This window comes from Octopus bimaculoides, chromosome 30 (assembly GCF_001194135.2).
Source record: "Octopus bimaculoides isolate UCB-OBI-ISO-001 chromosome 30, ASM119413v2, whole genome shotgun sequence".
Classification (NCBI taxonomy): domain Eukaryota; kingdom Metazoa; phylum Mollusca; class Cephalopoda; order Octopoda; family Octopodidae; genus Octopus; species Octopus bimaculoides.
The window spans coordinates 10,017,394-10,030,032 of record NC_069010.1 but is presented as its reverse complement, the minus strand read 5'-3'; the positions used below and the strand labels follow the sequence as shown (position 1 = coordinate 10,030,032).

At 39.8% G+C, this 12,639-nt stretch overlaps 1 protein-coding gene across 4 annotated transcripts in view; it reads left to right on the top strand.

Annotated features, from left to right (window-relative positions):
* The window catches only part of LOC106884046 (probable serine/threonine-protein kinase DDB_G0278845), a 15,739-nt gene extending 3,172 nt beyond the window's left edge, over positions 1 to 12,567 (top strand). Inside the window, exons 1-4 of one of the 4 annotated variants that reach the window (XM_014935261.2) lie at positions 736 to 1,095; positions 1,419 to 1,658; positions 2,441 to 2,499; positions 8,905 to 12,567. In XM_014935261.2, coding sequence (XP_014790747.1) covers positions 9,021 to 10,589 — 1,569 coding nt within the window. In that variant the 5' untranslated portion in view covers positions 736 to 1,095; positions 1,419 to 1,658; positions 2,441 to 2,499; positions 8,905 to 9,020 and the 3' untranslated portion in view covers positions 10,590 to 12,567. Of the gene's footprint in view, positions 1 to 735; positions 1,096 to 1,418; positions 1,659 to 2,440; positions 2,500 to 7,183; positions 7,340 to 8,904 lie in introns of those variants that run through there. The other 3 variants (XM_014935262.2, XM_014935263.2, XM_014935259.2) reach the window with 3 other exon arrangements.
* Positions 12,568 to 12,639: the final 72 nt, after the last annotated feature.

Genomic DNA, 12,639 nt, shown 5'->3' with positions numbered 1-12,639 from the left:
AATAGAAGCTTCCATATGCCTTGATATATGCCTTATATGATGGAAGAGTCACGGATGGATTGTGTTTCGTTGCACTCCTTCTCGATCATGAATAAGCTTCGTCTGGTCGTACCATCCGTGGCCTAAGCTGAGAGGAATAGTTTGGTTCACCATGGGAGACAACTCAAAAAAATATACGTGAATATTTCAAAGTTATGTCCCTTGCACTATTGTGCCCAAGTCTCGGAGTTTTATCCATCAATCATGAAATATGGATATATAAATAGATAAAACGCTATTAAAATGTTGACCAAAGCCATAGTGGTCACTAGTTGACCATTGATGGGACTATGACTTGCAAAACTTTTTGATATTTATTTCAGAGTGTTCAAAGTTGGAGGCAAAGTGTCTGCAAATAAAGGTAGAGAAATCAAAGTGTTTGATGACAGGACCGAATTCATTTCCATTAATTTTACCTTCACCGAAGTTGGGTTTTTTTTTCTTTTATTTGTCAGTTTGACTACGATTCCTTTCCTGGTAATATGGATAGATTAGAAGGTGGGCGACGGCTCAAAAAGGTTTGAGAACCTCTGGCTAGAAATGAAGGGAGATAACTATGAATATACCGGCGGATATTAAAACTGTCTTTAGTGTTTAGGGAGGTGCTTAGACATACAACAACAGCAACAACAACAAATGAACATTTTAAAATTTATCTTTATTTCAGAAGTTAATCTCTAACAACAAGAGAGACAAACCAGTAAAGGGATTTCTTTGTGGTGGATAGATCTGCTAGAAATAGTAGCTAAATCGACCACAATCCATACCTTATCACCTTGAAGAAGAATATACTGGACAAAGTGTTTCTTATTTCTTTACTGCCCGCAAGGAGCTACACACAGAGGGGACGAACGGATTAAGTCGATTATATCGACCCCAGTGCGTAACTAGTACTTATTTGATCAACCCCGAAAGGATGAAAGGCAAAGTCGACCTCGGCGGAATTTGAACTCAGAACGTAACGGCTGACGAAATACCGCTGAGCATTTCGCCCGGCGTGTTAACGTTTCTGCCAGCTCGCTGGACACTGGTCAATGTGTTTCTGGCCCCTCTACAGTAAGGATAAAAACAGGATAAAAACCTGTGTATTTATATCAATTATCAACATTAAAAAGGAAATATTACGTAGAATCAGTTTAATATTCATTCATGTAGTTAATTAATTACTTATTAGGTGGTTTCTGTAAAGAATATTCTGGGCATTTACTTCTGGAATAACTGGAAAGATAAATATGCTATCTCTGTATTAATTATAAGCCATGAATCAGAAAAAATAAAGATAGAAGAAGAAGAAGGGAAGAGGAGGTGGAGGAGGAGATGTGAGAGAAATGAACTGACATAAAATTGCTGGCTCAGAAAATAGTTTTGTATTGTTTCAGTGAATAACATTATGAATGTTGAGACGACAACACACGACTACAGCAGCACGTGGTGGTGAGATCTTGTGAAGATCAGAACAAGAAAACGTGTTTGCAGAATGTTCCCACCATTTGTGTGTGTGTACAGTGAAGAAGGGCGACCCAGAGGTGCTGAATATAGAAGACATGTAGAAGTGCTCAAATGATTTGAACTGAAACTGAAGCCTGCAGGGGTGAAGAGTGGCCATAGGAAGAATCCAGGTGAGCAGATTGTAGAGATTAATGATGTTCGATGTGTTGTAAATATAAATATAAAGAAATAATGTCATTATGGAAGCAACGACTCCTTTAATTGATTAATGAAAACATAGCCAGGACCTATGGACAATCACCAGAGGTCTCTGGCCTGGCTGAGCTATTGGGAAGCATTGCCCATTCAGGATAAGCTCTACAAGCATGGTTCGAGAAACACTGGACCAACTTGTGGTCAGAGCAATGAAACCGTTCTGCAGTGTCCGACCATGTCAGACCTGTGGGCTTCTGTTGAATGGCTGCAATCATGTATAAGACGAATTCGGTTATCGGCCATGTCTATCATGAATATTGCCCTGCCACTTTCCATTGTACTGGTGACCGTGGTGAAAGAATGTGTGTGGTGGACTCATTCGAAAGGCTTAGAGACAAACATTTCCCTCTTTGGCCAATTGCTCATCAACTTTTTCGAGAACCACTTGAAAAGGAAAGTGAAAATAGAGAGAGGCAAGTTTTGTCTCCTGAAAGTTTCCATAAAAGGTGGGGGAATGTACCAAAGATCCTTGAAGCATGATCCTTTTAAATCCAAAAGAGAGAGTCAGCGCTTTGCTCTCCTGTGTTTCTTTCCCTGCCTCAGGTTACCATAGGTTACCATAGGTTACCTGAGGCTTTGCTTTCCATGGATAAACCTAATCTGTTTTACATTTGCACCTTGACCCTTATTTTGCTGTTTACACATCCCAAATGCTTTTGATCCCTTTTATTTGTATTTTTTTCTTTCTTTCAAAAAGAAAAGTGCTACATTGTATTGTCCCTTCTGTGTTCGGACCTGCGTGGCTAATAAAGAAAGGTATTTATCCATCCATATATCTATCCATCTATTTCTCTGTCTATCCATCCACCCATCCACATCTTTCTATCTATTCTACCCTTCACCATCATCTACCCCTCACAATAACAACAGACAAAACTACATTTTCCAATTTCCTCCAGCAAAACACCCATCGAATGTCCACAAGTTCCCTCAACTCATATTTATTATTTTACACTGCTGAAGACACCAACATCATCATCATCATCATCGTTTAACGTCCGCTTTCCATGCTAGCATGGGTTGGACGATTTGACTGAGGACTGGTGAAACCGGATGGCAACACCAGGCTCCAATCTGATCTGGCAGAGTTTCTACAGCTGGATGCCCTTCCTAATGCCAACCACTCAGAGAGTGTATTAGGTGCTTTTACGTGTCACCCGCACGAAGGCCAGTCAGGTGGTACTGGCAATGGCCATACTCAAAATGGTGTATTTTATGTGTCACCCGCACAAGAGTCAGTCCAGGGGCACTGGCAACGATAGAATAAGTGCAAGGCCTAACAAAATAAGTTCTGGGATCGATTTGTTCAACTAGAACCCTTCAAGGCAGTGCCCCAGTATGGCCACAGTCAAATAACTGAAAAAATGTGTACGTGTGTGTCCCATCACTGCTTGACAACCACTGTTGGTTTGTTTACATCTCCATAACTTAGCAGTTCAGCAAATGACACCAACAGAGCAAGCACCTGGCTTCAAAAGACAAAAAAAAGTCCTGGGGTCAATTCTTCAAGGTGGTGCCCCAGCATGGCCACAGTCAAATGACTGAAACCAGTAAGAGATAAGCAACAAAGGATATCCTTCTGCTTGCGACCCTAAAAAATGCATTCCAGGTGAAAACATTGAGAAATTGTTTATTGTTTAGGTTCTGCACCAAAGAGACAAACGTGACCCAGAGAACACGAGGCTTAACGAGATAACGAGGAAACTGGTTTCAATAACATTCCCACTGTATGTGTGTATATCATTATTGTGTGTGTAGATATATATATATTATTTTATCTGTTTCAGTCATTTGACTACGGTCATGCTGGAGCACCACCTTTAGTCGAACAAATCGACCCCAGGACTTATTCTTTTGTAAGCCTGGTAGTACTTATTCTATCGGTTCTGTTGCCAAACCGCTAAGTTATGGAGGTTGTAAACACACCAACATTGGTTGTCAAGTGATGGTGGGGGGAACAAACACATACACACACACACACACACACACACACACACACACACACACACACACACACACACACACACACACACACACACACACACATATATATATATATATATATATATATATGATGGGCTTCTTTAAGTTTCTGTCTTCCAAATCCACTCACAAGGCTTTGGTTGGCCCGAGGCTATAGTAGAAGACACTTGCCTAAGGTGGCAGGTGTGTGTGTGTGTGTATGTGTATATAAATATATATATACACACACACACACACACACAATAACACATATAGACAGAGAGATTGACAGTGTCAGACAAACAGACAGACCGATGGACGGATGGACAGATAGAGAGATGTGTGTGTGTGCACGCACGTGGGCGAGGAGTTGTGTTCACCCCATCCAACCCAATACAATTACATACAACAATTGACTAATTAAAATCAAAAGACGTCAATGATGACATCAGAAATTCTCACCCATCAGCAAGGTTCTGTCCTTGAAGCAATGTTATTCAAATGGTCTCTCTTTTATGAATAAACACCAACTCTAGATACTCCCAGCTGTAAATAAACGCCATTGTTTTGTATGAAATCTTCCCTAATCAACCAGATCTATCCTCTGAGACAGTGGAGGCGCAATGGCCTATTGGTTAGGGCAGCGGACTCGCGGTCATAGGATCGTGGTTTCGATTCCCAGACCGGGCGTTGTGAGTGTTTATTGAGTGAAAACACCTAAAGTTCCACCAGGCTCCGGCAGGGGATGGTGGCGAACCCTGCTGTACTCTTTCACCACAACTTTCTCTCACTCTTACTTCCTGTTTCTGTTGTGCCTGTAATTCAAAGGGTCAGCCTTGTCACACTGTGTCACGCTGAATATCCCCGAGAACTACATTAAGGGTACACGTGTCTGTGGAGTGCTCAGCCACTTGCATGTTAATTTCACGAGCAGGCTGTTCCGTTGATCGGATCAACTGGAAACCTCGACGGAGTGCCAACAAAACTCCTCTGAGACATTCCAGTCATGACTAACTGTTTTATCATTTCTTTTTTTTTTTTTTTTTAGATTTGTTCGTCTAACATGTTCTTATATCTCAAAGACTGTTTGGAAGACCAGCAGTCGCCCATACATACCAGCCTCCCCCACTCCATGCCACTGATGTTGTCCAAGGGAAAGGCAAAGGGGCCAATACAGTTTGGCACCTGTGACTTCATAACTCATTTCTACAGATGAGTGAACGGGGGCAATGAAGTGAAATAAAGTGTCTTGCTCAAGATCACAACCCACTTCATGATCTGAGAATTGAACTCACAACCTCATAATTGTAAGCTTGAGGCTCTAACTACTGAACCATGTGCCCTCACGTGTGTGTCCTGCCACCATTCGACAACCACTGTTGGTGTGTTTATATCCCCATAACTTAGTAGTTCAGCAAAAGAGACTGTCAGAATAAGTACCTGACTTTAAAAAATAAGAACTGGGGTCAATTCATTCAACTAGAAATTCTTCAAGGCAAAGCCCCAGTATGGCCACAGTCTAATGACTGATATGAGTAAAAGAGAAAAAGAATAAAAAATGGGGTTGGACATGTCTAAACAGTTTAAACTCTTTAAATTTTATCAAACATGGCAGTTTACATGGCCCCTTTTTGATCTATACAAACCCCCACTACACCTTCCCTTACAGTAATGTCCCCCAATGAGAGAAGTTACGCATAACCCTTGTGCTTTCTACATGAAAATGCACAGCCCAGTGATAAGGGGCCCCATTTCACAATCCATTAAGTCATGTGTTCAAGCAACACATTCTGTCCTTGAGCAAGTCGCTTCACTTCACATTGTTCCTCTCAACTGGGGAGCTGCAAGAATCGTTAACACACCAGGCAAAATGCTGCCCTTAAATTGAGTTCAAATTCCACTCAGAGCAACTGTGCCTTTCATCCTTTTGGGGCCAATAAGATAAGTATCAGTGGAACACTGGGGTTGATGTAATTGACTCAGCAACTCCTGGGGAAGAATATAAAAACTGAGCCCCTCTGTCCAGCCATGACAAACCAGTGTGACAGAGTAGGTTCATCAAACCAGTATGATATGAAGCTGAAATTTACAGCCTCCACATCAGACCGTGGTTAAGAGAAGCAAACATGCTGAGCCCTTTGTCCTGCAGTGGACAGAACATGGCCTGTTCAATCTAATCCAACCTAAAATGCAGGTAGTGTGTGTTACCAAGTCGTTCACAAATGGCAGCCATTTCTTCTCTTTATGTTCCTCATAAACTTGAGGCTGATCATGAAATCAACAGAAAGGTGCAGCTTCTTTATGTTTACCGCAATCCCTGAACAGGAGACAGCTACAGAATTCACAAACAACAAAAAGACACAGAAAAGCATGTAAACTTCCAGGATATGACCGACAATTTCACTCATGTCACATTTCTGTTGAAGATATTTCACACGTGATCAACAGCCGTTCCTCATAAAAATCTTGTCTCACTTTTAGATGTTGGCTGGTGGTATTGTTGGAGCATCATAGCATAATGCCATTTGTAAAAATAAAATGACTGCGCTACGATAAATATAGAAAATGTTTCCGATCTGAAATGCATAAAATAACATTTTATTACAAAATATTACACTAAATAGCGACATAGCAGGTCTGATGCAGTTGTTTTGGATATATAACACAAAGAACTATGTCCACAAATGTATGTCAGCTCTCAGTGACAGCCAGATTTCATTGTCAACCTGTGGGAATTGAAATATTTATGAGAACCGTCTCGTGAACTTGTAACTTTTTCTACCCAGGTTATAAATTTTCATTTTCTACCTGTAATCAGTGACATTCTGGTTTCTAATTTCCATTGAATATCTAATAAGTAAACTTGAAAAACTATTTTCATAGAAAGGAAGGAACTTTAATAAACAGAATCTCTAAACAGAACAGGGCTTTGGTACTTAAAATATATTTCTAGAGGAAAGGACATATGTTTAGGGGTGAAGAAGAGGCTTGTTATGAGAAGAAAGGTTTAGGGGTTAATGAGAGAATGGGCTAGCATCAGAATGGTTTATAAAAGGATGTGTTAAGGGGAGAAGAGAAGTTTAGGGTTTATAACAAAAAGGTGTTTAAGTGGGGTGGGGAGATAGATTGAGGGGTTGAGAAGTAGAGATCTTACTGGTTAGCAGTGAGAGAGTGGGAGGTTTTGAGGAAAAGGAAGAGGTAAGTTTCAGGTGGTGGGGTGAAGGGTTGAGACAATGAGAGTCTGCAGAGAGGAGGGGTGGGGTGGGGAGTAAGAGGTGCAGGTTTTGACAGTTGGAGGTTGATGGAATAGAAAGTAGAAAGAAGGGGGTGGGAAGGAGGGAAGAAATGGAGAAGAGGGGAGAGGTAGGTTTATTGAAGGAGAGTGGGTGGAGAAACAGGAGGAGCAGGGGCAGGAAGCGAAGGTGTGTGAGAGGGAGAAAAGAGTGATATTACAAGGAGGAGGAGGAGGAGGAGGAAGAGGAGGAGGTGGTTAACATTTCCAGTCTGAGTCAAACTGGACTTCAGATAGTAAGTTGTCTGTTGAGGGAACAGGATCATACATCTTGTCTCTCCTGAAACCACTAATTAACAGACCAATTAAGAAACCAATTAACAGACCAATACAAGTAAAAAGGTAATTAACTGATTATCATCAATTCATAATTTTAAACAGGTTTTTTTTTTAAAGAATGAAAAGTTTAGAATGGTACAACAATGCACTATTATAATACAAAAAAATGGACTAATATACCTGTTGTAATTTGGTTATCCATAGTCCGATGATATTTCGGAATTACAATTCCGTCTTCAGATATTCTTTGCTGGAGTCTCTGCTATAAACTGTTTTCCAACGGTTTTCCTTTTTTCGGAAGTGTCTCAGGAGTGGTCTCACGAAGCTCCTTCTGGAATTCCTCATGAGAAGTGCGTGAGGTCGGCTATGTTTCAATCTCGTGTGTGTTGTGTTGGTACATCTGTGGCGCTGATTCTAAGTTATGTGTTATACGTACAGCTTCTCTTTTTTTAATTTTTTGTTGTTGTAAACAATACATGAGCATGTTATTAAGAATTAACCTACACACATCCAGATCTAGCTAAATAATATATTGATTACCAACTTCCATCCTGTTGTTAATTTGGGGCCCTAGTCTGTGTATGAGTAAAGCTTCCTTGATTCTTAAATTAAAGTTAATACTGTGTCTTTCTTCTTATCTTAGCAGTGCAATGTTCTCATGTTTTAAGTTTAACTCAATAGATTTTTAACAGAATTTAGAGGCAGCCCTGAAAGTTGCAATGTCTCATACACAAATACATCTTTGTAATCAAATGTGCTCAAAGATAGAAAAAATAAGGGATCTTTGATCATATTGTTTACTTAGACTCATTCATATATGAGACGTAACTTTCACTGCTGGCTCTAGATTCTATAAAGAATCATCTTCGTTTAACGTCCACTTTCCATGCTGGCATGGGTTGGACGATTTGACTGAGGACTGGTGAACCAGATGGCTACACCAGGCTCCAATCTGATTTGGCAGAGTTTCTACAGCTGGATGCCCTTCCTAATGCCAACCACTCCGAGAGTGTAGGGGGTGCCTTTACGTGCCACTGACACATGGGCCAGCCAGTCAGGTGGTACTGGCAACAGCCATGCACAGGAGCCAGTCTCACTCGCAAGGCTTTGGTCTGCCTGAGTCTTCAGTAAAAGACACTTGCCCAAGATCCCATGTAGTGGGACTGAACCCAGAACCATGTGGTTGGGAATCAGGCTTCTTATTTCTTTATTGCCCACAAGGGGCTAAACACAGAAGGGACAAACAAGGACAGACAAAGGAATTAAGATGATTACATCGACTCCAGTGCGTAACTGGTACTTAATTTATCGACCCCGAAAGGATGAAAGGCAAAGTCGACCTTGGCGGAATTTGAACTCAGAACGTAAAAATGGACGAAATAGCGCTAAGCATTTGGCACGGTGTGCTAAGGTTTCTACCAGCTCGCCGCCTCAAACTTCTTACCACACAGCCATGCCTGTGCCTATTTATTTATTTATTTATCAATTGTTTATTTATTTCTCTATAAATTTGTCCAGTCATCTGTGCAACATTTATGAAATATTTATTTAAAAAAGTTTATTTAGTTTATATAATTTTTATATTAAAAATATTTTTTTTTACAATATATTTCTTATATCTTTTACAGATTTTCTCCCAAACTCAAAACCAAACGCATCAACCAAAAAGGGAGACGCAAGAATTTCAAAGTACACAACCAAGATATTTTGGTTGACAGCACCCAAAACCATAAACAGCCGAAACATGCCTTCTCTTTGGCACCGTCTAATCACAGGTCGGCATCGTTACAAGCGGGCTGCATCCCGCAACCAAAGGAAAAATAACCTCATTAAAACATATGCGGATGATGGTGACGATTATCATCATTCAGCTATGTTTTATTCGTTGGCCAATCTTTGGTGCGAAAACGATTTGTCTCCTTCGAAGAATTATTTTGACATTGATGCATACCGAAGGATGCAGTTTGCATCTGCTCAAAATGTTTCCGGGAGCAACAACCCGTTAATTTATGGAAACAATTACCAAGACTTGCATTCAAAATACAAAAATGGTGTGTTGAACAATGCTATACATAGCAGAAGGCTTTCGTCAACAAACTCAGACGAACGCGGGAAAAGTTCTTCAACTTTGCTGAGAAATAAGAACAAGAAGAACAACAAGAAGAGTTCTAAGATGAGTTTCTTAGAAAAGATTTCCAACAGGAAAGATAAACGAGCTTATGACAACCCCAAATGCCTCATGGCCCCTGCAAATTCAGCTGCTGCATCGGAACTGAGAATGGCGTCGAATGTCTGTGTCAACTACGTGAGCGCTTACAACAACAAGAACACGAATAGCAGAAACTATGGGGACGATGTCAGCAGTGGGTATGGTGGAATTGGCAGAGGGGGTGGCACTCACACGACGAATATCAATGAGTATGTGCCAAAGAGCTTCAGACATCTTGCAACGTCCTTGGCGCTTCGAGGCCACCAAGTGATCAGAGACAAATTCGACATCACCGACTTCAATCACATCAACAACCAGAACAACAACAAAAACGTTGACAATTATCTTTACCATGATGGCGGCAGCGACTTTCAGCATCGGATAATCTGTACTAAGCTACAGGAACCGACTGAGAATATCATCAGCGGCCAATTTGTTTTGGCCAAAAGAAATCACTTTTATAACAACGTCAACATCAGTAGCAGCAGCAGCAGTGGTAACAGCAGCAGTGGTGAGGAACCGATGTCGACAAGTTTTGGCAGTAGTTCGATCTCCCAGGCATGGAACTGGGAAGCGAAGGATGAAGGCCACCAACACGACCAGCAGCAAATGAGTGGCCGAAATGCAAGGAATGTTACAATGGAGGATGATTTGGGATTTGTCGATTCCCGTGATTCAGACGAGGAATGGAGGCAGGAAATTCTCTCCACGTCTACCACCACCAACAGCAACAACAACAACAAGACAAGCAACATAACATTAACAGCAGGGAATGGCAAGGCAGGAGAGGACCAAGGTCGACTGAGCGACAATGGATCCCTGGTGGAACTTCAGAGACAACAGATAACGAGGAAATTGTCAATAGCTAACTACGTCACCGACAGCGATGACTGCAGCAACCACAACAACAACAACAGGAACAACAACAACAACAACAACAACTGTGGCAAAAGGAGAAATGAACTGGACAATTTGGACAAAATAATTAGGAATAATAATAACAACAACAACAACAACAATGGTAATACCAACACTGAGATTCAGATAGTTATATCTACCGTCTCAGAAACAGGGAATGAAATTGATAATGTGTTTTTATATTAAATATCCCATTATTATGTTTGTGTGAGCATGTTTGTGTGTGTGTGTGTGTGTACCATGTAAAATAACCAACACATGTGAAATATTTTGTCTGTGTTTTCTCCCTTGTTCTCGTGCCTTCCCACTGTATAGCTATAAGTCTGAAGAAGAGCATATTGTCCAAAATATCAGAATTATTAACTCTTTCCAATTCTTTGATCGTGAACAAATAAATGTATGTGTGTATGTCAGACCACTGGAGTTTGGATGTATATATGTATGTATGTATATGTGTATTTGTGTGTGCGTAGTTTCAGGTTCATTTGCAGTCTCAGGAAAGGTGCCGTTGTCAACCATATGCACACCATACCCACCTCGCCCCTATCTCCCCCGCCTCACTTCAGATTTCCACTTCTCACTAAAACTCTCTACCTCATCCCATTCCTCTGCAGCTCTCTTCAATAGGAAGGCAGAGGAGTCTCTACGTGGTAGCTAGACCTACTAGAAATAACAGCCAAATCTTCCTCAAATCACACCTTACTCTTTTATCTATGTATGAGCCAGTCAAGAAGCTATGCAGTCAGACCCTATGGAAGAGGGGCCTAAAGATTCTACCCCCAGGATCCTCCTACGAGTAGTGGGTGCAAGAGATGGGTAGTAATAATATAGAGAGACAAGGAAATAACATTTATCTTACAAAAGGATTTCTTAAATTCAAAATTTTATTCAAAGACACAAAGAACCCCAGAATTTTTTCGTATAACCATCAGGATTCTCAGAACCCATTTCAAGAAACTCTGGCATAGGTAACCATTTTCTGGGGTTTTGAATGTACCATGCACCTTCTCGAACGTATGGTGAATTTTGGGGATTTATTGTAGGAAAATGATGCCAAGAAATATAGCAATTGTCTTTAGAGTGTATATATTTACAAAATTGATAACTGCTCTACACAACATAGAGATAACAATTTAAAACATCAATATCTATGCCAAATTTCGTATCCCTTTTTCGTATCAATTTTTGTCTTTATTTTTATATATTCTTCATAGAATCTAGAGCCAGCAGTGAAAGTTACGTCTCATATATGAATGAGTCTAAGATCCCTTATTTTTTCTATCTTTGATCACATTTGATTACAAAGATGTATTTGTGTATGAGACATTGCAACTTTCAGGGCTGCCTCTAAATTCTGTTAAAAATCTATTGAGTTAAACTTAAAACATGAGAACATTGCACTGATAACACAAGAAGAAAGACACAGTATTAACTTTGATATACTTCGTTGTATATTTATGGTTGCAAAACAAAATACTCTGTCCTTACCAACAATTTTTGTATATACACTCTAAATTTCGTAGAGGTATTGTTTTATAAAACAGATAACTCCACTCTATTTCGTTTCGTTCACTTTCGATATCTCCTCTACATTTCGTTTGTGTAATTACAAATTGACAAACTTGATGTCTATTTCAATCTCCTTCCAACTCCAGCTCGGTCAGTCTCCTGCCCTCTCTTCTAAGACAAGAGAAGTTATGTAACTCCTTCTACAGTAAGAGACCTCTCCTGCTTCTGGTCCCTGTTTTCATGGATTTTTTTGCCCTTCATCTCCCTTCATATACACATAAGACCTGTATATATAATATGATTATCTTTACATGTGTATTGACCCCCATATATAAATAGCTGTCTATATGTGTGTGTGTGTATGAAAATATATGCATGTAACTCCTTCCTGTGACATTGCTTTTATATTTCCCTATTTATTCTTTATCGAATTGCTTAACAGGCAATCGATATCAAAACCATACATTATTCACAGGACTTTGTAATTGTTTTTACAATTTATTCTAGAATAATCCAGAAATTTATTATTTTAACCAGACTATGTGAAGGTAATCCTCATAATTTGAAGCCAGTTTCTTAAGTGTCAATTCATGAAATGATCATACCTTGAGTCACTCTAATTTCAGCTGATTGATAATAAAATTAATATATATAATTGTTTTATGTTCTATATATAATTGTTTGTATATATACATATATAAATGTTTTATATATATATATATAAATA